Genomic DNA, 27252 nt, shown 5'->3' on the forward strand with positions numbered 1-27252 from the left:
GCCAGCTCACTCATATCAATCCCATGTAGACATGACTTCTCTGCTCAAAGGATCCCTGGAATCCATATACACTAACTCTTTGCCCAATGATTGAATCTCCTACAAAACTCTTTGTCCCTTTGCGACAGTCACCAGTCTCACCTCTTTACCTTCTTACCAAATGTCTTACCTTCTTGTCAAATGTCTCTTCTACAACCTTTAATACAGGCTTATGTCTCAATTGAACTATTGCAAAATATTCATCCTCCCTAGTCGTCCTCCAGACCCACCTTCCTCTCACTCCTCCTTTCCCCTGATCATTATACACAATTTGCTACAAGGATATTTCTAAGATATAAATAGATTATGTCATTCATTTTTTAAAATCCTTTAGTGCTTGTGCTAAGAAAAAAAATCCAAATTACTTAGCATATTATCAAAGTTCTTTCTTGACCTATCCATGTCTAGAGGGATTTTTTTTTTTTTTTAGGCTCTTTCCAATAGCCTAACTCAGGTCAACAACCAAACTCCTTACACTCACCTAATGTGCCATCCCCCACTTCTGTTTCCACATGGCCCTATCTAAAGTAAATATCAGGCAGTAAACATGAGGATGGCAAGGAGGTAGAAACCTTATCAAGTGCTTTGTCAGAAAACAAGACATAGAACCAAAACAGTAAAAACTACTGATACCTATTATGTGTTGACTTGCCCATAATGTCTGTGTCCCACCCCCCCAAAAAAATTCCTACATTAAAATCCTAACTCCCAATGTGATAATGTTAGGAGGTGAACCTTTGGTGAAGTGATTAGGTCATGAGGGGAGAGTCCTGACAAATGGGATTAGGGCCCTAACAAAACAGGTCCAAGGGAGCTCTTTCACCCTTTTACCATGTAAAACATAGCAAGAAGATGCTGTCTGAGAACCAGAATACGTGCCCTCGTGAGATACTTAATCTGATCTGGTGCCTTGATCTGGAACTTCCCAGCCTCTAGAACTATAAGAAATAAATGACTATTATCTCTAAGTTAGTTACAGTTTTAGGTATCTCAAACAGACAAGGACAAATCGTGCTCTGCCAAAATTCTTATGTTGAAGTCCTAACCCCTAGTGCCTCAAAAGGTGACCTAATCAGGAAATAGTCTTTAAAGAGGCAATGACATTAAAATTAGGTTATTATGTGAGCCCTAATGAAATAGGATATAAATGGGGAACTTTGGGCACCAAGATACACATGGAAGGAAGACAATGTGGAGATAAGCAGGGAAAGATGGCTACATACAAGCCAAGGAGACAAGAAGGGCTGCTAACACCTTTATTTCTTCATTTTAGACTTCTAGTTTTCAGAACTGTGAGATAAGAAATTTCTATTGGGGTGGCGCCCATAGCTCAGTGAGTAGGGTGCCGGCCACATACACTGAGGCTGGTGGGTTCGAACCCAGCCAGGGCCAGCTAAAACAACAATGACAACTGAAAAAAAAAAAAAAATAGCTGGGTGTTGTGACAGGCATCTGTAGTCCCAGCTACTTGGGAGACTGAGGCCAGAGAATCACTTGAGCCCAAGAGTTTGAGGTTGCTATGAGCTATGATGCCACAGCACTCTACTGAGGGCAACAAAGTGAGACTCTGTACCAAAGGAAAAAAAAAGACATTTTTATTGTTTAAACCATCAAGTCTGAGGTACTTTGTTATGGCAGCCCTACTAAGCTACTATAGTACCTTTCAAAATTACTAGTTCCACAAACAAATTTTTACAAAATAAGTTACTTACCTTTTAAGTACCTAGGTATTATACCTGGCATGATGAAAATATATGATCCTTGCCCTTAGAGAGAGTTCGCAGCCTAACAGAGGAAATGTCACAGCATGGAGCATTGTTATATCCATATTATATTTTCCATAAGGGAGGAGTGTTAGATTTTGTGCTTGGGTGACTGATAATGCCACTTACTAAGAAAGAACATATGGAAGAGGTGATGTAGGAGAAAGAAAAGATGATGAGTATAGTTTGAACACGTTGCATGAGGTGTCTATGAACATCCAGGTTGACAGTATCTATTGGCAGCTGGATATGAAAGTCTGGAGCTCATGAAAGAGGACTGAGGTAGAGACAGTAATTTGGGACTTATCACTTAGGTTAGGACATAGGTGAGATTATTTAGAATGAGGTAGAAAACAGAGCTTGGGAATCAAGTTTTAAGGGGCAAGTAGAGAAAGAAATGCTATGAAGGAAGCAAAGTTGGAGCTGTCAAAATGAGAAAAAGACTTGGAGGGAAACATATCAAAAAAAGCCCAGAAGGAAGAGTGTTTTAGGGAGACGCCAGTCAATAGTTTTTTTTGTTTTTTTTTTTTTGATTTGGGTAAAATGTATTAAACAGGTAAACATTAATTTATAGAGAAATTTACCTTCAATAATCAGGAAATATATAATATATTCAAATGCAAATGGAAATATTCACAAAATTGACAAGGTACCAGGCTACAAAGAAGCATCAATATATTCTAAGAAGTTAACAACATGTAAACCATGTTCTCTGACCACAATAAAGGGAGAAAGCAATAACAAGAGACACTTTAAAAAATTAATACAGCTACAATTAAAAATCTAAGAAATCCTTGCATTAAAGAGGAAATCATGAAAGATGTTAGAAAACATAAATAACAATGAAATCTACCAGCCAAAACTTATAGGATACATTTAAAGGATTAGAGCAGTGGTTCTCAACTTTCCTAATGCCATGGCCCTTTAATACAGTTTTCGTGGGTCGCGACCCACAGTTTGAGAATCACTAATTACAGAAAAAAAAAATCTATCTTTTGTTAGAAAACAATAAACACTGAAAGGAAATTAGGCATTTAAGATATTACTTACTTTAGACCAAACACAAAGAAACAACAAAGAAAAAATTTTAAGAGGAAGGTAGAAATCAGCTAAATACAGTAAAGATTTAACAAAATTAAAAGCTGATTCTTACAGATTAATGACAGGTAGGACTCTAAGAAGACTGACCAAAAGAGAAACAGAGAAGATGCAGAAAAGTAAAATGGAAGAAATGCAAAATTTAAATAAGATGCACTTAACAACAATCAGAATGACAAAAATTAGTAAGGTAAATGAAGTACTGGCAAAGATGTGAGGAAATAAGATACCCAGTACCGCTGGTGGAGGTATAAAATCATACAACTATTCTGAAAAACCACCTGGCAGTATTTATTGAAATTATGCCAGAGAAATCCTTGTACAGATCTATAGTGAAATAAGTAAAATGTGGTGGATAAATACTGAAGAACTAAATATATGGACAGCAATATGGACACATTTAAAATATAGTGAGTGAAAAAAGAGTAAACATACATAATGGAACCTCATACACCCTATACTCATGCAGATTTCAAACATTTGTATTTGCATTCCTTTACCTTTTAAAAATTACTGAAGATCCCTCAAAACTTTTATTTATGAGTATATTAATCAATATTCACCATTTTAGGAATTATAGCTGTAAACCTTTGAAATATACAAACGCTCTTTCCGTTAGCCATCAGAGCAATGTCATCACCTATCATGTAATATCTGGAAAACTCCACTGTACACTTATGAGAATGAAAAAAAGGCAAATGTCATAGTGCTAGTATAAAAACAATTTTGATATCACATATTCCCTTGAAAGGATCTTGAGGGCTTCAGATCACATTTTGAAGAGCTGTGTGCTACACTAATCCAGGGATACATTAACTGTTTTCTTCCTGCCTGTGACATGTGGTTACAGCAAGTTTCAAATCAGTCAATAGTTTTTATCTCACCTGTCACAAAGAAACACTCCAGGAGGTTAGTTTTCACTAGAAGGCCCTTCCTAACGTGTCATCTTTGGCTATTTATGTCTGAATGTCCTCAGATGAGGACTGAATAAATACATTTCTGTAGAATGCTTGAAGATGACAATCAGCAAAGGGAAATATAAGCCCCAGGAATGGGCTACAAGTTACCTCTTCCCTTTGGCTTCAAGAAGTCTTATTTCATACACTATAAAGTATTCAGGATGTGTGTCTGTTTTGGAATTGGTGGTAAATCTTAGCTGCACTGTCTACCGAACACAACATGCTACTTGCAAGGAGCTATGATCTCCGTAACAATATATGCTTGTAAACACAGGTAGTAAGGTATCCCTTGATTTCCATCTTTACAAGCTCGTGTTAGTTTTGGACATTTCCAAGATATTTAAGAACAATCGCTAACTTAGCATCCTCTAGGAATTCCTCTGATAAGACTTCTCTAACCAGTGTAACTAAAAAGGCTTGCTCTCTGCTTTAAAGTCCTAGGGCAACTATTTTCTGTTAAAAATGTTAATCGTTCTTTTTGCAATCAATTACTTCCAGCCTTGTAACACCACTTAATATTTTAAACATTCATTCTTTAAAACTTTGCTGAGTGTATAATAAGCATCAGGAGCTACGATAGGAATTGGCAATCAGTTCTGACCTCAAGTGCAATCTACCAAAGGAGTTAAAGCAGGATATATGCAAGGAAAATGCAAGTAGAAAGCAGAAGTGACAAGAAAATATGTGGCCAGGAATAGGGCCTCTGAGACTTGGAACTATGTTTTTCTACCTACATGTACTAGGCATATTAGGCAGAAAATATACTCCAAGTAAATGTCTACTCTTAACACCTAAGACCTCAGACTCAAACACCTTTATGGCCTTTTAGCTTGAAAAGTTAGACTAGACCGAAACCGCCTCTTTAGCAGAAAATCAATTCAAAAGAAAGGTCAAGCAGTCTGCAACTTGACCCCTTGCCCTCTGGGCCCATATTTGTGACTAAACATCTGAATTTCTCACAGTGCAAGAAGAGGTACAAAAATGAACTATTAAAGGCCCAAAGCACTTTTCTCAACCTGCCTTTTCATTCCCCAGTTTATTCCAACTGACAGAGCTTCTGCCTCTAGCATAACAGCCCAATTAGAAGTCTCTATTCTTTGGGCCTGGAGTGAGAGGGCAGCCTTCAGCAACTCTAAAGGTTATAGTGAGTGGAAAAATGCATAAGAAATTTGCATAAGAAAAAATGCATAAGAATTTGAGAGAGAAAAATATTTCCAAATTTAGAAATATGTTTTTTTATTATACATTAATGCATTTATGGGGTACAATGTGCTGATTTCATATAGAATTAGGAGCGTTTACATCACACTGGTAAATATATAACTCATTTCATTTACTTAATCATTGTGTTAAGACATTTATAGAAATGTGTTTGGGATGGGAATCAGGGAAGGTTCCAGGAGGGGGTGATATGTGGGTTTTATCTGAAGGATGAATAATATTTAGGTATATGAGAACGAAAGAGAAGTAAGAGCATTCAAGGCAGAGGATATAGAATGAGAAAAGATATGAAAGGGAGAAAAAGGAAGGTATGTTGCCAGGCTCTGCTCTACACCTATGATTTTATCGTACCCCTATCCATCTACTGAGGTGGGTATGGTATCCAACTCAGAGATGAGAAAACTAAGTTTACAAAAAGCTAAGTGACTTTCCTAAGCCTAAGGTTATACAAGTAGTGAATGGTAGAGCTGTATTTCAAACTCAGGCTCTGGCTGATTCTAGAGCCCAAGTTCTTCAACTGCACCATGTAGCCCTTGGATTGAAAAAGGTTAGAAAAGTACAATATACCAAGTCATGGGAGGTTATAGATGCCAGACTAAAAAGTTGAGACTATAATTTAACTACCTAGGGAGAGAAAAATTAATGTTTTGTTGAGAAGAAACTTTCATTCATTCATTTATTTCCTCATTTATTCATTCACACACTCACTCAGTATCTGTAAAGAGCTTGCTGTGTGCCAGGCATCAGGGATATAAAGTTAGACATTGTCCCTATTTTTATTTTTCATTTAACTTTTATTTAAACTTACTGAATTCTTATAAACATATATAAAAGTACACAAATCAAAAGGGCACTTTTGTATCAATACAAACAGACTCCAGATCAAGAAATAATTACCACCAGAACTCCAGATGCCACCCCCCATACTTACATCTAATTCCATCTGGATGTCTGACACCATAGATTACTTTTGCCTGTTTTTGAACTTAATATAAATTGGAATCAGACAGAATACCCTCTTTTTTTTTTTTTTTGAGACAGACTACCATTCTGTTGTGCTGGGTAGAGTGCTGTGGCATCATAGCTCACAGCCACCCTTTCCTCTTGCCTGAGGGAAAACATCTTGAGCTCAAACTATCATCTAGCCTTAACCTCTCAAGGAGCTGGGATTACAGGCACCTGGCACAGTGCCTGGCTAATTTTTCAATTTTTTTAGTAGAGATGGGATCTCACTCTTGCTGAGACTGGTCTTCTACTCCTTAGCTCAGGTGAGTGATCTACCCACCTTGGCCTCCCAGAGTGCTAGGATTACAGGTGTGAGCCACTATACCCAGTCCAGAATACCTTCTTTTAAGGAATATATAATCTTGTGGCAAATGCTTACATAATTATAGGATGATATGATTAACATCAAAGTTAATTACATATGAGCTACTAGAGAAGAAAAGAACATTAAAAAATCTAACTTTACCTGGGAAGTCTTTCAAAAAATGTGACATCTCAGTTGAGCCCTGAGTATAAGTGATACCCATCATTAGTGCTCTGATTCAGAAAGATAAATATGTCAGTGATAGATACAATGAACTCTAAGAAAAATAAATTAGCAAGGAAACCGCTGGAAGGCTAATACTATAGTCTAAGCAGTAAGGAAGGACCTGACTACAAAGAGAAAAACAAACTGATAAAAGAAACTATAAAGAGAAAGAAAAAAAGAGAGCAAGATCTAGCAAAAGATACAAGTGGGAGGCCAGAGTGAAGGAAGAATAAAATGTGACACCGTAGGCCAAGACCAATGGCTCACACCTCTAATCCTAGCACTCTAGGTGGCCAAAGCAGGAGGATTGCTTGAGGTCAGGGGTTTGAGAGCATCCTGAACAAGAGCAAGACCCCTGTTTCTACAAACAACAGAAAAATTAGCTTGGTATGGTGGCCCATGCCTATAGTCCCAGCAACTCAGGAGGCTGAGGCAGGAGGATCACTTGATGATGCCACTACACTGTTGCCCAAATGACAAAACTAGACTTGGTCTCCAAAAAAAAAGTGACACCACAATGTTGAGTGAGTGACTAGCAGAATGATGGTGATTATAACACAAATAGAGAACAAAGGAAGGAAAATATACCCAAGAGGGGAATTTTAAACATTGGGAAATTATGGTGAAAATAAGTAGTAGGTACTAGAGATGAAAGACAGAACTAAAGGAAAAAAAGAAGGTTTAGAGGCTTGATTGGGGAATATCTGCCTACAAAGACTAATTGGAAGTCTTCTGGCGGCCTACCACAGAAGCTAGGACCAAGCACAGTGCCTGCCGTAAATTAGTTGCTCAATAAAAAATTCCTGATAAGGGCAGCGCCTGTGGCTCAAAGGAGAAGGACACCGGCCCCATATGCCAAAGGTGGCAGGTTCAAACCCAGCCCTGGCCAAAAACTGAAAAAAAAAAAAAAAAAAAAAAAATTCCTGATTAGAGGCTGAAGGGATGCATATTTGAGATTAAAAGAGATGCCTGATGCCCAATGTGGTAGCATGCACTTGTAACCTGAGCTACTTGGGAGGTTAATGCGGAAGGATTGCTTGAGCCCAGGAGTTTGGGGCTGTAGTGCATGATCTTCATGCCTGTGAGTGGTCACTATACTTCAGCCTCAGCAACATAGTGAGACTCATCTTAAAAAAAAAAAGAGAGAGAGAGATGCCTGAGGGAAAGTCTGTAGAAAGAAAAGACAGAGATAGCTAGGTAAGGTAACAAAGGAAGGAAGAGAATCCTGAGAACCTAAGGATAACAAAAGACAAGAGAATAAGAAATAAGAGTTAGATAATTTATTTTTTAGGCTTTGATATGTATTTTTAGTTTGACATTTATTTTTAGAAAGAAGAATATGCTAATAGTGATGACATCATTAGAAGATACGCCCACATCTAGTATCTGCCACGGAAGCTTGACAGAACAAGAAATCATACTAAAACACAAAAACTGTATGACATTACTTATCCTTAATTCTGTGGACAATAAAACAAATAATACATATAAGTCAGAATTTCCATCACAAGATCAAATACTGCCAAGTTACCTATCAAATTCATCTCTTAAAAAAATCCCTTTCCTTTCCTCATAAAAGTGAGCAACCTCTTCAAAGGTAAAGCTTAGTGTCAAGAATTATCTAAGGTGTTTATGTGAGCAAAGTAGGAACAGATTAAAAAGAGGTTGTGCTAAATTGAGAGCTAAGAATTTGGGGTGGAAGTAATCTCACAGATAGTAATGGCAATTTAATCTAAACACTATTTTGGGGGCACAATTGGCAATTGCTAAACCAGCAACTAAGCACTAATAAAAGCAATTTAATAGGGTTAGTACCATGACATACCTACACATTTATAGTGAATTGAATGCGATAAAAGGATCCAGACAAATTAGAAATTCTCCTGTATCCTATCAGAATAAGAAATTTCTACAGCAGTAAATAATTTAAATAAGGACACTCAACTGAAAGTTTATTTTAAATAAAACTAAATCTGGCTCATCTACCCCCTTATAATGGCTACTCTAATCAAAGGAAAGATGAGGGTGTTTATTATACCCCCATACTTCAAGAATTAGAGAATTTAAAAAATATATATGAAATGCTGCAAAGAAAAAGAGAATGAAGACTGAGAAAAAAATGCCTGAGAGAAAAAAAAGGACTTAAATATTTAACTGTTAATTATTTCTATCTCCACTCTGGCCTATAAGCTCCTGGAAGATAGGAAAATGTCTTACAAATAGCCCCACCAGTATTCAGTGGTACCCAGTTATTAGGGGCTTGATTTAAAATGGAATGATTATATTAGTTGCTTCCTTTTGAATAACTTTGGAAAAAGACTTTCTCTCACAGAGAAACAGAGTTTCTTCCTAGGCAGTAACAAACGTCCTCATTGATGGTCAAATAAGCAGCAGCAGTTAGAGAAGGTGGTGGCAGAGAATGAGAAGAGCTGCTTTGCTTGTTATTTGGAAACAAGTAATTTTGTACAGGAATCTGACTTATTCCACAAGTTAACCAAGTAACTGCCTTTATTGATACTATGCCCAGAAACTACCACCAGCTGGAGCTAAGGCCAGCTGCCAGTATCTGCTACCTTCCTCTAACTCTAGACAAGTTAATGATATCATGGCAAACCTCAGAGATTTTCTGGTCCGCTCCTCAGAAACCAGAGCTAAGTCTACCCCTTCAAATAAGCTGCCTCAAATCCCAGTCCCAGGTGTAACATCCTATTATTCAGAAGGCTCAGTCACACCCTGGAGCCAGATCTAAGGTTTATAGAAGACCAAGCAATGAAAACATCCAGCTGCAGGCCATAAACATGCCCAGGATATCTCAGAGGGAAAAAACCCAAGCATTGCTACTGACAAGTGCATAAAAGCTATTCTTTGAAGATGTTGCCACAGTACACAAGTCAACCTTTGACCTCCTCCTACAGACTTTATAGGGCTAAGCACTCTATTGACTCCTTCCTCCAAGGTCCCAGAAAAGTACCAGTGTACTAGATAGACTAATTTGAGTCATATATACAGCAAATTACTCGAGGAATTCTATTGCCACTAGGGAGACCTGGGGGCCTGGATCCCTATAAAAGCCTAAGATCCTATGGCATTGGCTCTTGCCATGTTAACCAATGGAAGCAGCTTCACTGGTTCCCACTTAAGTAGCAAAGACTCCAAAAGTAATCACAATGTCTTTGGTATGCAGCAGCCTCTAGCCTAGGCTAGGAAAGTTATGACAAAGCCCTGAAAACCAAAGGTTCTGTGAAGTACTAGGAGGCTAGCTAGAGACTCTCAAACAGATACTTGTATAGCTTTGCACTCAAAAAAATGTATTTTTCTATTATGTCACCAAACTGCATGAGAGAGGACAGCCATTACTCATAAATTTATAACTGAGACTGAGAAACAGAAAATTGGAAGTGATTTGCCCAAGTTCCCTCAGATTTTAACAGTGAGCTAATGCAAAGATCTGCTTCTTCTATTTCTAGTCATCCCTACTTTTTTAGTAATGAGATAATAGTAAACTAATACAAAAGACACTAGATAGATGAATGGCTCTGCATATACCAGTCTCGAATCCACATTTCCCACCAAGTGGACCTCAGGAAACAAAAGACTCACAGGTGAGAAACACTGGGGTTTCTGCGCCACCTTCCTCCCCCTTCTGTCTTGGGAGATGTATTAGTTTGCTAACACTGCCAAAACAAAGTAGCACAAGCCAGGTAGCTTAAACAGCAAGAATTTATTTTCTCACAATTCTGGAGGCTGGAAGACTAAGATCAAGATGTCAATAGGGCTGGTTTCTTCTGAGGCCCCTCTCCTTAACTTGTAGATGGCCATCTTCTGTCTTCACATGGTCTTTCCTCTGTGTGTGTCTGTGTCCTGATCTCCTCCTTTTACAAGGACTCCAGTCACAATGGATTAGAACTCATCCATATAACCTCAGTTTAGATTAGTTATCTATTTATAGGCCCTATCCCCAAATACTATCATGTTCTGAGATACTGGGGGTTAGTACTTTGACATATGAATTTTGGGGTATAGTGGGACACAATTTAGCCCAAAACAGGAGGAAAAGGTAAAAATCAAGATTGTAATAGCATCAAGAATTTAAAAGGCAGGGGAAGTAAGAAGATAAGTCAGAACCAGAAGCCAGGCATTCTGGTGTTTTCCTTTTCTTTGTAGGGAGCCTTTGGAATGCAGTGGAAAGAACACTTCATCTGGGGACTGCAGAGAAAGAACTAGGCCAATCTGAGCTATCATTCCTGCTCTGGTCTGCTGCCTAACAGACATGGAGAACAACAGCAGAAAAACACTGTGAGTCCTCTTTGCAACTCTGCTCGGTTCAGTATGGGTGGAGGTGGGAGTGGTGGAGGGACTTGTTCATGTTTAAAAGATTTAAGACTTAATATTCCTAAAGAAATCACTATTGTCATCCAGTTAGCTTCATCTTTTGGATGTCTTTCTACCTAAGACTTTAATTTTTACCAAAACAGTCGAATTCCAAAGACTGGGCTAAATTTGTATATTAGAGAAACAGAAAAAGAGGGACTGAGACTATCAGAGTCTAGCAGGAGCTGGCAGCTCAAGAATATGCTTTCATCACTGACCAAATGGGCAAGCTACTTCCACACCCTATAAAAAACAACTCTTCCTTATTGCTTCAGAGGGCCCCCTGGTGTTGCCAATTTACCCAAATATAGAGAAGAGAAAGAGGAGGAATGGGTTGCAAGTTAGCACAATTAAGGCAAAATGTGGCAAATTCAAGAGAGTTCCAAAGAACTTAAAAAGGAACAGAGATGGGAGAAAATATTTGCAAATTATATGTCTAATAAGGAACTTATATCCAAATATATAAAGAACTCTTGTAACTCAAAAACAAGAGCACAAATAAGCCAACTTAAAAATAGGCCAAGGGTTTGAATAAGCATTACCATAGTTCCCCCTTATCTACTGTTTTACTTTCTGCAGTTTCAGTTACTCACAGTACAATAAGATATTTTGAGAAAAAGCCCACAATCACATATTTTATCATATATTGTTATAATTGTTCTATTTATTTATTATCATTGCAATACCTTACTGTGTTAAAAGTTTACAAACTTTATAAATTAAACTTTATCATAGATCTGCATATATAGGAAAAACAATATATATTGGGTTTAGTACTATTTGTAGTACATCTGGGTCTGGGAATGTATTCCCCATGGATAAGGGGGGATTACTATACTCTAGAGATATAAAAATGGCCAATAAGCACATGAAAAGATACTCAACATAATTAGTCACTAGGGAAATGCAAGTGAAAACTACAAGATACCACTTCACACCCACTAAGAGGGCTACAACAACACAGACGGTGTTGGCAAAAATGGGGAGAAATGAACTCTAATACATTGTTGATGGGAAGGTAAAATAGCATAATCACTTCAGAAAACAGTCTGGCAGTCTTTCAAAATGTTAAATAAAGTTACCATATAACCCAGCTATTCCATTCCTTAGATGTATACCTAAAAAACATGAAAATTTATATCTATACAAAAACGTACATATGAGTATTCACTGCTACATTATTCATAATAACCAAAAAGTACTGCCACATGCCGTAACATGGATGAATCTTGAAAACAGTAATGCTCGTTAAGTAAAAGAAGCCAGACATAGTAGGCCACATATGGCAGGAATCCATTTATACGAAATGTCCAGACTAGGAAAATTTATAGAGATAAAATAAATTAGTAATGGTTAAGAGAAAATGGAATGGGGAATAACTGCTTAATGGGTATAGAATTTCCTTTTGAGGTGATGGAAGTAGGTTGTGGTAATGGTTATACAACCTAGTGAATATATTAAAAACCACTTAACTATATACTTTAAAATAATGAATTTTAAGTTATGTGAATTATATCTCAATAAAAAGATAATTATTATTAAAATTATATTTCAATAAAAAGATATTTGTTACTATCTTTTATCTCCCAAGTGTTATACCACTTCCCCTCCAGTGGCTTGACAAAGGCCACTGGAGGGGAAGTAGTATAAAAATAGGACTGGATGAGAAGGCTAGAAGAAAAACAAGGACGGGTAGCTTTGTCCTCGTTTCACTTAGAAAAGTGAAAGGAAGTGAAGGCTGTGTATGAGGAGAAGGAGGAAACACAGATACCTGGTAAAAAATGAGATTTGGAAAAAAAATTTTTTTAAATAATTCTCAACCAAAAGTGATTATGGGCAGGTACATACCCTTTTCTAGAGATTTTTAGGCAGGAAAACCCACCTCATTCCTCTTCACAATTCAACTGCCCAGAATGTAAAAGGATAAGCTTTCCTTTTCTACATGCTTTTCATTCATCCTGTCAACAGATTATTTATGGAGTGCCTTTTATATATACAACATGGCAGCTACCTTATCTTCTCTCCGTTTAAAACTAAGTGAAACTCCTGCTAATTCAACATAATAGAAGGGATGATTTTACTTTCTTTTATCACCCAAGAAATCAATCACATCAGTTGGATTCAAGGTTGATTTGGAGAGCATGGGAACAAAATACAAGACATAAAACAGGTTTTACAGTGAATGGCAACACCTTTCTGGTTGGTACAATTTGAACTGGAGATGCTGATAAGACAAGTAAGTATCCAAATATGGGTCTAGATTCTGGGATAGATAAGAGAGCAGCCTATATAGAGGAGGTAGGTGACAGAATCAGATTTCATATGAAGAATGTGTACAATTATATGAAAAGAGAAACCCCATAAAGACCAACATTAAAGAAATGAACAAAGAGAAATCAAAACAGGAAGACTGAAGAGATCAAAGAAAAATAAAGCTGGGGATGGTTTCTTAGACATCAAAACAGGAGGGGGTATTCAGGAGTGTCAAATACTGCAGAGAAGTCCAATAAGATAAAGACTGAAAAGCAAGCACTAAATTAGCTAGTTAGGAATTCACTGATGATCTTTACAAATATAGTTTTAATAAAATGACAGTGAAATCTTTCACACAGACTTTCCTCAAGTTTACTCCTAGGAAAGCTAGTCCTATAGGATGCTTCTCCAAAATAGAGTTTCATGATCAACTAAATTTGCAGTAATGCTGTGTGTATTATCCACTCTTAACAAATCATAGTAAGCCTAAGAATATTCAAGTTTCTGAGAAGACCTAAGATAAAGCAATCTGTTACACTCTGTTGACCTGTTTCCCAAATTCCTTTGACCATGGAATCCTTTACCGTATGATACCTATCAACAACTCCAAAAATTGGAGTCATACGGAACAGACTTTGGACAACAGGGCTCTAAGATTATGGTAGCAGAAATCAGTCTATCTAAAAAGATAGACTCCAAAGTTAAACAGATCTACATATGAATCCTAGTTCTAAATCTTACTAGCTTTGGTGACCTCAAATAAGTTTCTGTCTAAACACTCAGTTTCTTCAACTATAAAATGGGAAATAACACAAGCCTAATTCACAGAATTATTGTGAGGAATTCATTGGGTAATGTATGTAAAGATACAACACCTGAGATATAGTTAATTCAAAAAATGAGGTTACTATAAAGCTAATAATTATTATTATAGTTGAGAATAAAAGGAAAACTATGACATAAATAGTAAAGATTTAATTCATGAATGGGGAATTATAGGAAAGTTGTAATTGCAACAAGGAAAATGGGTGTAGAAATGGGTTAAGTGAAGATCTAGTAAAGGCTTGTGAGGGGCAGAAGGATCTGGAGAAAACCAAGCCCTACTCCTGGTGGCAAAAGCTGTGGATAATAGAGATCTTGAAGTATTCAGGCTTACATACGTATATGTACTACAACAATACTAGAAACGCTGGGCATAGTGACTTATGCCTGTAATCTTAGCATTCTGGGAGACTGAGGCAGGGGATTGCCTGAACTCACAATTCCAGACCAGCCTGAGCAAGTGCAAGACCCTGTCTCTAAAGAATAGCCAGGTGTAGTGGTGGGCACCTGTAGTCCCAGCTACTTGGGAGGCTGAGACAGGAGAACTGCGTGAGCCCAAGAGTCTCAGGTTGCTGTGAGCTATGACACCATGGCACTCTACTGAGGGTGACAAAGTGACTCTATCTCAAAAACAAAAACAAACAAACAAAAAAACCCTAGAAACAATCGAAAGATCCATCAATGGGAGATGCAGTATATAAATTATAATACATCCACAGAAAGAAATACTTTGTAGCTATTTACAAACTAGTAGCTCTATTTGTACCAACAGAAAAGCTATGCAGCTGTTAAAGAGAGTGGTAGCTGTATTTATACCAGCTGTCCCCAGCCTTTTGGCACCAGGGACGGATTTCATGGGAGATAATTTTTCCAGAAATAGAGGGGTAGGGAGATGGTTTCAGGATGATTCAAGCACACTACATTTATTGTGCACTTTACTTCTATTATTATTACACTGTAATATACAGGGTGCCCTAAAAGTCACCCCTAAAGTCACCATACATAGAGGAATTGGGAAATTGTAGCTAAATGTACCTTTATTTACAAAATTTTACAAAGAGGTGGCCAACATGTAGAGAATATCTTGTAAATATTTCGTAAAATTTTGTAATGAATACTTTGTAAATAAAGGTACATTTAGCTATAATTTCCCATTTCCCATATGTATGGCAACTTAGGGACAATTTGGGGGGCACCATTTATATTGAAATTATTATACAACTCACCATAATGCAGAATCAGTGGGAGCCCTGAGCTTGTTTTCCTGCAACTAAGCAGTCTCATCCTCTATTTGCAGCTGCTCCTCAGCTCTAGCATCACTGCTTCAGCTCCACCTCAGATCACAGGCATTAGATTAGATTCTCATAAAGGGCGCACAGCCCAGATCCCTCACATGGATAGTTTACAATAGGGTTTGTGCTTCTACGAGAATCTAATGCAGCTGCTGATCTGGGAGAAGGCAGAGTTCACGCAGTGATGCCAGTGATGAGGAACAGCTGTAAATTCAGATGAAGCTTTGCTAGCTCACCTGCTGCTCACCTCCTGCTGTGCAGCCTAGTACCTAATAGGCCATGGACCAGTACCAGTATGTAGCCCAAAGTTTGGGGACCACAGATTTACACAAATAAGGAAAAAAATCTCCAAGATATAGCAATAAACAAAAAAAGCAAGGTAAAGGACAATGTGCGTGATACACACATATGAACTCTGGTGCACATATGCTTACAACTGCAAGGATTATCTCTGGACTGAGTCACAAGACACAGATATCAATGAGATTGGGGGGGAAAAGGCCTGGAGGCACAGAGTTGGACATGGGAACTTTAGTGTTATACATAATACATGTATTACTTATTCAAAAGACTCCTTTTATTTATTTTTTTTAAGTAGTAGAATAGCAATGGTTAGGGAGAGAGAAGAAAGATTGGGGAGAAAAGAAGGGATCAGAAACTGTGGTCTCCATGAGGACAAAGAATTAGGTGGTAGAAGTTAAGATAGGCAGCCCTGATAGAGAAAATCCTATCAAGATTATGCAAAGAGTGCATTCCTGGTGCAGCTAAGTCTAAGAGGTGGGGCCCTCTCCTGAAACTTGTCATTTTTCCCCAACAGACCCATTTTTTTGAACTTCGATTTTCTCAAAAGGGAGTAGCAAGTGAAAATATAACCTTTCAGGAGAACACTGGTTTGTCCTCTGTCTTAGTGACCATTCCTGAGAAAATCCTAGGAAAATCTTTCAGGCTGACCAGCTGCAATCCTAGATCTTCTGCAACTGCTCCATTTAAACCCGGACCTTCTAATCTATTTGCTCAGTTCTATCCCTGCTTAGCAAGGAGCTCCTCCTTCAGATCTCTTCAACAGCCCAAGAATTCCTGCCAAACCTTCCTTATGGCCTGTCTCCATGCCTTCTCCTGTACTGTCCCTTGCACCTGGAACACCCACCCACCTGCTGCCACCGCAGTCTCCGTTTCTAGAGCTAAAAGTCTCACCTCCTCCCCCAGATTTTTCTGCAGTTAAGCCAAATAAGGTACAGATTCATACCCATTCCCACCCACGCTATGAACATTACTGCCTCATCAGCATTAGCAATGTCACCAAACACTTATAAAGTACATATGGTCAGGTACTCAGCCAGCCCAGAGGTGACTCTATATGATCTTCCCTCAAGCGGCTGACAATCTAATAGAAATGGCATAAATGCAGCTAGGTTCCTACGATATTTTCATAAAGTCTATTTAATAAAATGCCTGCAAAAATATAAATGACCTATAAACTTATGGAAACTATTCAAATCATAAAGAAATGCAAATTAAAACAATGGGATACCATTATTCTATCAAATTGGCAAACATTTCCTAAAATGAAAATACTCAATGTTGACACAGCATATTCCAATAGTGAAAGTACAAGTTGGAAAAACTTTACTGAAATAAATTGAGAAGTTTGTCAGAAGTCTTTAAAGAGAATATGCCCTTTAACTCAGTAATTTATTTGAATCTATTGTGAGAAAACTAAGTTAAAGGAACATAGAAATGTAAACAAATTTATGCATAATCATGTTTATTATAGCACTATTTCTAACAGAAAAAAAACAAGAGGAATTGTTATTATACATTTAACATCTATATGATGGAATATTATTAATCCATTAATAATCATTAAATCATGGTTTAAAAAATATTTTATAACCCAGAATAAGATCACATAAACTAAGGGAGAAACCAAAATGCACACATATTATGATCCAAATGCAGTAAATTTATGTTCATTATACAAAAATTATATAAGTGCTAATATAATAGTTAATATTTTGCTTTATTGGCTTTACATTCTGGGCCTTGGGAAAAATAAAAATAGAATTAATCAGAAGACAAAGAAGCACATGGAGACCATACATGATGATGGGCATTTCTGGCTGGTTACATCTAACAAGATCGGTTCAGTACTCTTTGCCAGGCTTTGCACTGGGCTCTAAAATACCAGCCTTAAAAAGCCCTGACATTAAAGGATCTCCCAAGAAGTACACAGAAAAGACAGACATATCTGTAAACAAGCAACTCTGTTACACATAGTGAATGTCAATGTAGAAAAACTATGCACAGAGTCTGGAAAGTTTACCTGAAACCTGACATTTGATTGGATTTTAAAACATATAAATGAAAAGGTAGCTAAGTGAATTAAGAAAAAGATTATTCTAGGCACAGGAAACAGCAAATACAAAGTCTCTGAAAAATAAATAATTCTGTACGCTGGAAGTGTCTTCCAAACAAGGTAGCAAACTAATTTTTATTAAGAACCTGATTTTTTTATTCCCAATATGTCACAGCATTATTTGTGGACTATGTCCTGTTCAAAGAGATGAGGCTATTAACCTTGCTGTCATGGCAATTCAAACTGTAAATACTAATTTTCAATGTCAGATTTATTTTTTTAAAGACTAAAAGCAAACAGTTCTCAGACTCAGCTGGCCCATGGACCTCACCTTTATTAACAATGAGCTAGATCGTAAAGGGGTTTTTTGGTTGTTGTTTGTTTTTGAGACTGAGTCTCACTTTGTCACCATTGGTAGGGTGCCAGGGCGTCATAGCTCACAGCAACCTCAAACTCTTATGCTTAAGTGATCCTCTTGCCTCAATCTTCCAAGTAGCTGGGACTATAGACAGCTACCATAATACCCAGCTAGTTTTAGAGACAGGGTCTTGCTCTTGCTCAGACTAGTCTCAAATTCCTGAGCTCGGCAATCCACTCACCTGGGCTTCCCAGAGTGCTAGGATTGTAGGCCTGGGCCACCATTGCTCGGCTGATCATAAAGGTTTTATTTTATCACGAAGATAATGTAGAGCCACTTAAATATATTTTTTTCTGACTTTTTAAAATTATAGTTTTAATTGTGTAGATAATTTATAGAGAAGGGTACTATTATTCTCTCCATTCTCTGGATTAGGAAAAGGTGGCTCATTAAGCTTAAATATTTTTCTCACAATGGGCTCCATGCCGGTACCACAGTGGTTATGGCACCAGCCACATGCACGAAGGCTGGTGGGTTCGAGCCCAGGCCAGGCCAGCTAAACAACAATGACAACTGCAACAAAAAAAATAGCCAGGCATTGTGGTGGGCGCCTGTAGTCCTGGCTACTTGGGAGGCTGAGGCAAGAGAATAGCCCAAGAGTTTGGGATTGCTGTGAGCTGTGACGCCATATCACCCTACCAAGAGTCTCCCTATGTCGCCTTCGGTAGAGTGCTATGGCATCACAGCTCACAGCAACCTCCAACTCCTGGGCTTAGGCAATTCTCTTGCCTCAGCCTCCTAAGTAACTGGGACTACAGGTACCTGCTACAACGCCTGGCTATTTTTTTGTTGCAGTTTGGCTGGGGCCGAGTTTGAACCCGCCACCCTTTGTATATGGGGCCTGCGCCCTACCCAGTAGGCCACAGGCGCCACCCCCCAAAAATTTTTTTTCTCACAATTATACACTGAGAAAAAATATTTGACAACTAATATCACAGGTCAAGAATTAATTTCCCCAAAACATGAAGAGCTCTTGGGAATTGGTAAGCAAAACACCGACCACTCAATAGAAAGTGGGCAAAGAATATGAATAGACAGTTCATCAGAAGTAACTACTAATAGCCTTGATATACAATACATGAAAATATGCTCAACTTTACTGATAATAAGAAATGCAAACAAACTGTTAAGACACTATTACCTAGAAGACTAACAAAAAATCCGAAGTTTGACATATCTCTCTATTGGTAGATTAGGGAAGAAAAAAGCACTCTCATGCTTAGATATATATTGGTACACTCCTTACAGAAGGCATATACTTTTTGAGGTAGTCATTAAACCTGTTAACAAATACCTCTCTAGCTATTTTAAGATATATATACTACTTCTCTTTAAGTAAGGTACAGTTATATGATTTGCTTTACCCAGGGAAATATGAGCAAAAAGTGATGTATGTAATTTCTGGGCAGAAGTTTGAAGAGCTAGAGTGCAATTTGCTATGTTATCATTTCTTTCCATTTACCGTTGTTGACTGGCAATAGCTGCTCTACAGCCTAGAATGCAGAGAGAAGAGAACTTAAAGCAGAACTCCTTGACATGCAGCATGTGTTGCAACATGGGCTAGAAATAGACCTTTGTTTTCCAAGGCACTGACAAATAGAGGGCAATGTGGCAGTATTTATCAAAGTTACAAATGCATATCCTCTTGATATACTTGTACATATGCAAAATGACATATGTTCAATGTCACTCATTTGCAACGTGGTTATAGCAAGTGACTGAAAATAACCTAATGAACATCAGAGGACTAGTTAAATACTTGCAGTACATTTGCTCAAAGGAATATCATGTAGCTATAAAAAATGAAAAATTCTCTTAATGTTGATATGGAAGGATCACCAAGTTAAAAATTAAGATATTCTCAGTGTGTATAAAAAGGGGTAAGGAAGAATTAGAATATATAATCATATTTGCTTATATTTACATTTTAAAATTCTAGAATTATAAATAAGAAACTAACAAAATAGATTATTCTTGGGCAGAGGGTGAAAGGGTGACAGAGGCAGAACTTTTGATTACTTGGGAAAAAAAATCCTTAATGCTGTGCTTAACTCCTTTCTTCTTTTATAACCTCAACTAATCTGTCAGCAAACCTTAAGTATAAACGGTGCACTACTACCTCAATCCTAAACTGTTATCAGATCCTTCTTTAAATTCTGGCTTATCTGTCTGCTCTTGGCCACTTCTAATCAGCTGCCAATTAACTTTATCTGTGTTAAGAATATCTTTAGTAAATTCTCTTACTCAAATAGCAATGGTTCTTAGTTAATCTTAGATAAACTATGCCTTTCTCTGTATGATTCCAAGCTTTGGCAACTGTTCTCTTTTTAAGAGACACCAAAGTACCACTTAAAAAGAAAAAGTTATAATTTAAATTGTGTCTGCTCCAATATATTCTTATTTTTCTCATTCAGAGCTTTTCCTTTTACACAGAGAAAGTTAGTTATTTTACTTTCCTTTTTAGTAAGAATTATAAAACCCTTACATCTGAAAAAGTAGAAATGAAAGATTAGTATTACAACTGACTCTGTCAACCATTTGTCTATTTCATATCAGTGTAAATCAACAGACTCCCAACAGCCTAATCAATAGAAAATTTTTTAGCATATACATCTCAATATATGTAGATTACCATTTAAAAATTATACAATGTAGAATGGTATTAATACATTAATTATAAAATTAAAATGTGAAAGGCATAAAAAATTAAATTTTTAGAACATTTATTAATCCATTTTTATTGTAACTAAAAATATATATTAGCAGTAATTTTTTGGTGAGAGCAATATGATATACTATGCCTAACTATTTCTAAATTTTATTTTAATATTTTGTATAGAATGACTTGAAGGGAAGGTCTGGTTATACATTCAACTATTCCCATACATGATTTTTACAGCTATCATATCTGAAAAAGATCCTGATATATCAATCAAATGAAAGAACTACAACTGGTTCCTACATGTCAATTATTCAGAGATTCTGTTGAACTTTGGCTAGTAATTTTTCTTCTCTGATGTCAGTTGTTCTTGCAAAGTAGAAATATTTTTAATAAGTTAAAAACCTCACGAAAATGCTTCATTAGAAAGATTTTTAAATTGCTAATAATCTTTAAGATTTTAGCATTTGGTTGTAAGTTTTTACCAGTAACATTCATTGTTTCTGATAAAAGAACACACATATACAAATGGAACCATTTTTCAAATATTTGTGTTCAAAATACTTTCTCCAAAGCAGGTATCTTTCTAATAATTGTTAAAACATTATCGGCTGGGCATGGTAGCTCATGCCTATGATCATTGGAAAGCCAAGAGTTCAAGATCAGCCTGAGCAAGACTGTCTCTACAAAAAAAATAGAAAAATTAGCCAACCATCGTGGTATGGGGCTGTAGTCCCAGCTACTTGGGCTGTAGTCCCAGCTACTTGAGCAAGACTGTCTCTACAAAAAAAAATAGAAAAATTAGCCAGCCATCGTGGTATAGGGCTGTAGTCCCAGCTACTTGGGAGGCTGAGGTAGGAGGAGCACTTAAAGCCCAGGAGTTTGAGGTTGCTGTGAGCTATGATCATGCCAGTGCATCCCAGTCTGGGCAACACAGTGAGAACCTATCTCAAAAAAAAAAAATTTTTTTTTTTTTAAAAACCATTATCTTCTCCCTCAAGGGTCTAACTAAGAGTGCTTGTATGAAGCTTGAACCTTTAAATGACAGTAATGGATTACAACTCATGCAATAAATTTGGAATATAAGAATCCATACTGACTTAAATTATCAATAGGGAAAAAGGTAAATCTCCCCCTTATAATAGAATGCCGACTAATTAATATAGAAAGGATAAAGGAAACAAAGTTATCAGTGGTGGTAGATTCAATAAGGAATCATCAGTGGATACTTAGCTGGTAGGTGGAGATTTAAGAAGAACAAAACATCAGTACAGTCTCAATATTACACCATAAAGCACGTAAAAGTTACAAAAGGGAAAAACAGTGTCTTGACTTTGGAGAAACTGGCCAATACAGACTTAAATCAGTCATTAGGCTAATATTATAAGTGGTACAACAGGGTGACATAATGTACTTTCTGATGTGATGCACTGAAAAAAGCACAGGATCAATTTTGTATAATTCTTGCCAAGAAAGCATGGCCTGAGTATGGACATGAGTAAACACTGAATGGACCAAATCAAAGAACAAACTACCATTAAAACCCTTAAGGATGGGAAAGACTGAAGAACTGTTCCAGACTGAAAGAGACTAGAGATATGAACTCAAGTCATCTTGAATGGGACCCAGAATTACAAAGGAAAAAGAGACATTTTAGGAACAAATGGCAAAATATACCTGAGATCTTGAAGGTAGTGTCATTGTTTTCCACATTTGGATGATTATACTGTGACTTATAGGAGAGTAGCTTTGTTTTTTAGGTAAATACATACAAATAGGAGTATTTAGGAGTGACAGGACACAATGTCTTCAACTTTCTCTCAAATGGATCAGAAAGATTGATCATAATGGAGAAAGTGCAACAAAAATAAAAGCAAACATGAAAGGTCAATAATCACAGCATCTGGGTAAGGGGATATGGGAATTCTTTTTTTTTTTCCTTTTTTGAGACAGTCTCCCTCAGTCACCCTGGGGTTGAGTGCCGCCCTGGCGTTGAGTGCTATGGCATCATAGCTCACACCAACTTCGAACTCTTGGGCTCAAGTGATTCTCTTGCCTCAGCCTCCTGAGTAGCTGAGACTACAGGCGCCCACCACAACACCCAACTAGTATTTAGAGACAGGGTATCGCTCTTGCTCAGGTTGGTCTTGAACTCCTGAGCTCAAGCAATCCATCCGTCTCGGCCTCCCAGAGTGCTGGGATTATAGGCATGAGCCACTGCATCTGGCCTGGGAATTCTTTATAGTACTGGTTTTGCAACTTTTCCTTAAGTTTGAAATAAATTGTGCTTCAAAATAAATTGTGCTTTTAAAGTGTGTTCACATTGTAAGCATGCTTGCATTTTTAATATCTGCCAGGTATTACACTACCAGTAGCCATTGTCATCATTTTAAAATGTACCTTCTGCCTGAAGACTGCCTACCTACCAACATACAGATAGACACTTCAAACTTACAACATTGAAAATGAAAAATGTGTCTTTGTTTCTTCTTTTTTACATTGTTTGTGTTGATGCTTTGGGCCTTCAGTTAGAGAATCAATCCCACAGAAACTTTAACGGACTGTTTCTGGCTCCATATACACGTAGATCAACCAGTAGTACTTGAATTGGCTAGGTAGGGGAGACAACAACCACCCAAGAAGGCTTGAACTAGTCCCTTGCACTAAGCTTAAACTAAAATGGCTTCAGAGACAGTACTACTTCAAAATAAGCATCTATCTTTACCTTCAGGCTTCCAACCCACCATTTGATTTCCATTAATCAGCATAAAAGAAAGCCAAGGCCACCTTCCATCTCTTAAAGCTCTGGCTTAATTGTCATGCGTTCCCAGAATCATACTGTAAGAAGATGACTAATCACTGACTGCTTCTCTAGCACCATATGTTTCCCAATTTCAAAGGCAAAACTGTCCCAACCAGTACTAGTACTAGAACAGATTTCCTACCTCCTGTAGCTGGAGTCGAACCTTGGTAACTGCTCGGATCCAGTGAGCTCTGGCTTGGGTAAATGGTGATGAAGCATTCTCCTCAGGAAAACTAGTAACAAAAAAAGAGAGGGTTGCTTAAAAATAGCCAAGGCCACAAGGTGACAGTGCTCAAGGAAAGACTTCCGAATATCTAAACTAAAATGGTTTATACTCATGCCTACACTTGTTTAGTGACTCAGGCTGCTAAAACAGCATAGTACTGAATACCCAATGTGAAAACAACTTCTCTCTAAAATGATAACTCCTTTTAGCTTTTCATCTGTTCCCTCTCTTCCTCTTCCTTTTCTTCATTTACCCATTGAAGGCAACTCACTACGACAGTCCAGGTTTAGGACACTAGAAGAAATGACAAGGGCCCTGAATCAACATCTAACATAGAAACTATACAGAGAGGTGTGGAATAAGCCTTTTAATTCCTCTCACCATACCTCTCAAGACCACCATCCTCCCTCAAGGGTTCTGCATTGCACCTTATGGCAGAATTTTTTTCCTACAAACCCTTCCTGCACCACTAAGTATTTTCAAAGGCTTACCAATTCCTAACTGTGTGAATAGTACCAAGAAAAAAAATCACAGCATTTTTCCTGCCATCACCCTGTTCCCTGAGCTGCCTAAGGAACACCTTCAGTGAAAAGAACAGTAAATATAACAATGTACTATTGAGACAGAAACACCACCCTGTATTAGACAAGTCATCACCCAGGTTTTTAACTGGAATAGTGGTTATTGTGTGACAATGTTTGGGGCCTACAGCCAATGCAACAGACAACTATCTAACATTTAGACTTGTAAAATATATGGTAGGCTCTAATGCCACCTGGGTCAATTGTTCTAAAAGATTTGTGGGCACTGGCCAAGGGGAAACTGGGCTTCACTCACATAGCTAGGACCTGAAAAAGTACAACTGATAGAGAAAGACAAGTAAGTACTCATGGTGGCACTTCTGCTTCTCTACCAAGAGCTCTGCCCTAACAATAGGACTGCTAAGGGTAGGGACCATGAAGAGCCACAGCCAGTCGTTTAGTGGGTCATCAACCCAGTGAGAAGGCTGGTACAGAGCTCAGGCTCTTGGATGTCTTGCCTATTAATTTGATGAGCCACCAAAGGTAACTAAAAACTAAAAAGAGAGGGAGAAAAAAAATCTATATTTTTAGAAAGGTTTATGACTTATCCATTAAGCTAGTGGTGCAGAAGAAGCACCAACCATTTCCTAACTTTTACCACGTAAATAGTAGTCACTGTTCTGGTCTTTTCATGAGAGGTTTTATTATTAGACATTAAAATCTAAGAATTTCAGTGATAGACCTTATCACTCTACTGCAGTGGTTTTCAACTGGGAAAATTTTTCCTCCCAGGGGAAATATGTCAGGAAATGGTTTTGGTTGTCACAACTGGGGGTTGCTACTGGCATCCAGTGTGTACAGGCCAGTGATGCTACTAAATATCCTATTATATGGGGTTGGAAAATTAAGTTCTTAAACTCATCCTAGAAAAAATGCTACATACCACATTGCTGAATACCTGTACAGCCACCTTCTAAGTAGTCCCCTTGGAAAGCTATGCACAGATGTCACCGCCTAGTCCACCCTTCAAAGCACTTTTTCTAAGATAAGATCCTGAGCTTAATTGGCATACCTCATACAATGACAGCTCTAATGGCCATTCCAGAAAATGAGTTCCAAAACTGCTCTGAAGGATAGATTAGGTACTAGTGTTAGTACATAGCTTCCCAAGGGGAGTACTTCTTTTTTTTTTTTTTTGAGACAGAGTCTCACTATATCGCCCTTGGCAGAGTGCTGTGCTGTCACAGCTCACAGCAATCTCCAACTCTTGGGCTTAAGCGATTCTCTTGCCTCAGCCTCCCAAGTAGCTGGGACTACAGGCGCCTGTCACAATGCCCGGCTATTTTTTTAATTGCAGTTTTCATTGTTGTTTAGCTAGCCCAGGCTGGATTTGAACCCGCCAGCCTTGGTGTATGTGGCTGGTACCATAACCACTGTGCTACAGGCGTTGAGCCAAGAGGAGTACTTCAAAAGTGACCAGAGTGATAGTCAGAAATGAGGTATTTAGTACTTTTTCTAGGATGAGTTTAAGAACTTAATTGTCTGACCTTGTACATACAATAGTTGCCCACAAACAATTATCTGGCCCGAAATGTCAATAGTGCCACAACTGAGTAACCCTGCTGTGCTCCAAACTATCAGTTACCCTAACCAATTTAGCTTAATAACACTTATACTTTCTACTAAACTTCATCATAAGACAGTTAAAGGGACACATTTTAAATTTTTCTTCTTAGGGATACCAACTGCCAGATACACTGCCTAGGCCTGTGGAAGTAGAGTGGTGGATTAAATCTGGCTTTGAGATCAATCTGTTCTTATCTCTGTCCTCGTTTTCTCAGCTAGAGTAAAGTAAAATGTTCATCAAAACAGTTAGAACATTTGCTCAGCACCCGTAGCTTGGTGAGTAGGGCACCAGGCACATGCGCCGAGGCTGGTGGGTTTGAGCCCAGGCCAGGCCCGCTAAACAACAATGACAACTGCAACCAAAAAATAGCCGGGCATTGTGGTGGGCACCTGTAGTTTTAGCTAGTCAGGAGGCTGAGGCAAGAGAATCGCTTAAGCCTGAGTGTTCGAGGTTGCTGTGAACTGTGACGCCATAGCACTCTACTGAGGGCAATATAGTGAGACTCTGTCTCAAAAAAAAAAAAGTTAAAACATTAATAGGCTAAAGAGTCAGCCAAAGCAACAAAAGCAGCTCTACTGAATGAAATAAATTGGCTCAGGTCAGTTCTAGACTCAGAGGCTGCCATAAACAAGGTCAACTAGAAAACCGAGCATTGCAGACTCAGGAAGTCCTGGTAACACTGCAGATCACCAACTACAGGGAACCCAAGTGTTCTTCCTCTGAAGAAAATATATTGGGCATTACACGAAAAATCAAAGGAAGCAATGCAGAATTGAGCCTGAGTGTCTTAACTACGACCATACCCAGCTCCAGGAAAACAAATGAAAAGAACTTCTATTCAGCAATACTACAGGGTAGGTACTGAAGAAGCTATGTGAGCTCGCCAAGGCAGCTATCACCACCTACCTCTCCTGGGGGCCTAGTAAGTGGTCTTTTTGTAGCACCAGATCTGGGGGAGGATGAGTTGTGGCATCTTCTTTCACTTTCTTCAGCTCACATGTTATCCCCTTCTCAGCTTCACCTGCCACCTCCAAGGTTTTCACTTGTTCACCAAAACCTCTTTGGCCATCCCTGGAGAGGCTGCCAGAGCTGTGGCAGGAATGAATTGAGTCTCTCTCCCGACGGTCATCGTCCTGTTCATGGTACTGGTCTAGTTCACTCAGCTGAGAGCTTCCTTGACTCACATTACAAGAAGAGCCATACCTACTACTGCTGGTGGGGCTGTGAGAATGAGAAAAACAGATGAGTAAATACATGCAAACCCGGGCAAAAGCATGAATAAATGTAGGA

At 38.0% G+C, this 27252-nt stretch overlaps 1 protein-coding gene across 10 annotated transcripts in view; it reads right to left on the reverse strand.

The window, feature by feature from the left end:
• UNC13B (unc-13 homolog B) overlaps positions 1-27252 on the reverse strand; it is a 267137-nt gene that overhangs the window by 88309 nt on the left and 151576 nt on the right. For all 10 annotated transcript variants that reach the window (XM_053569596.1, XM_053569590.1, XM_053569542.1 and 7 more), the window contains 2 exons: positions 26869-27183; positions 23731-23821 (listed from right to left, as the gene is read on the reverse strand). In XM_053569596.1, coding sequence (XP_053425571.1) covers positions 23731-23821; positions 26869-27183 — 406 coding nt within the window. The remainder of the gene's footprint in view (positions 1-23730; positions 23822-26868; positions 27184-27252) is intronic.

This window comes from Nycticebus coucang, chromosome 2, assembly GCF_027406575.1.
Source record: "Nycticebus coucang isolate mNycCou1 chromosome 2, mNycCou1.pri, whole genome shotgun sequence".
Taxonomy (NCBI): Eukaryota; Metazoa; Chordata; class Mammalia; order Primates; family Lorisidae; genus Nycticebus; species Nycticebus coucang.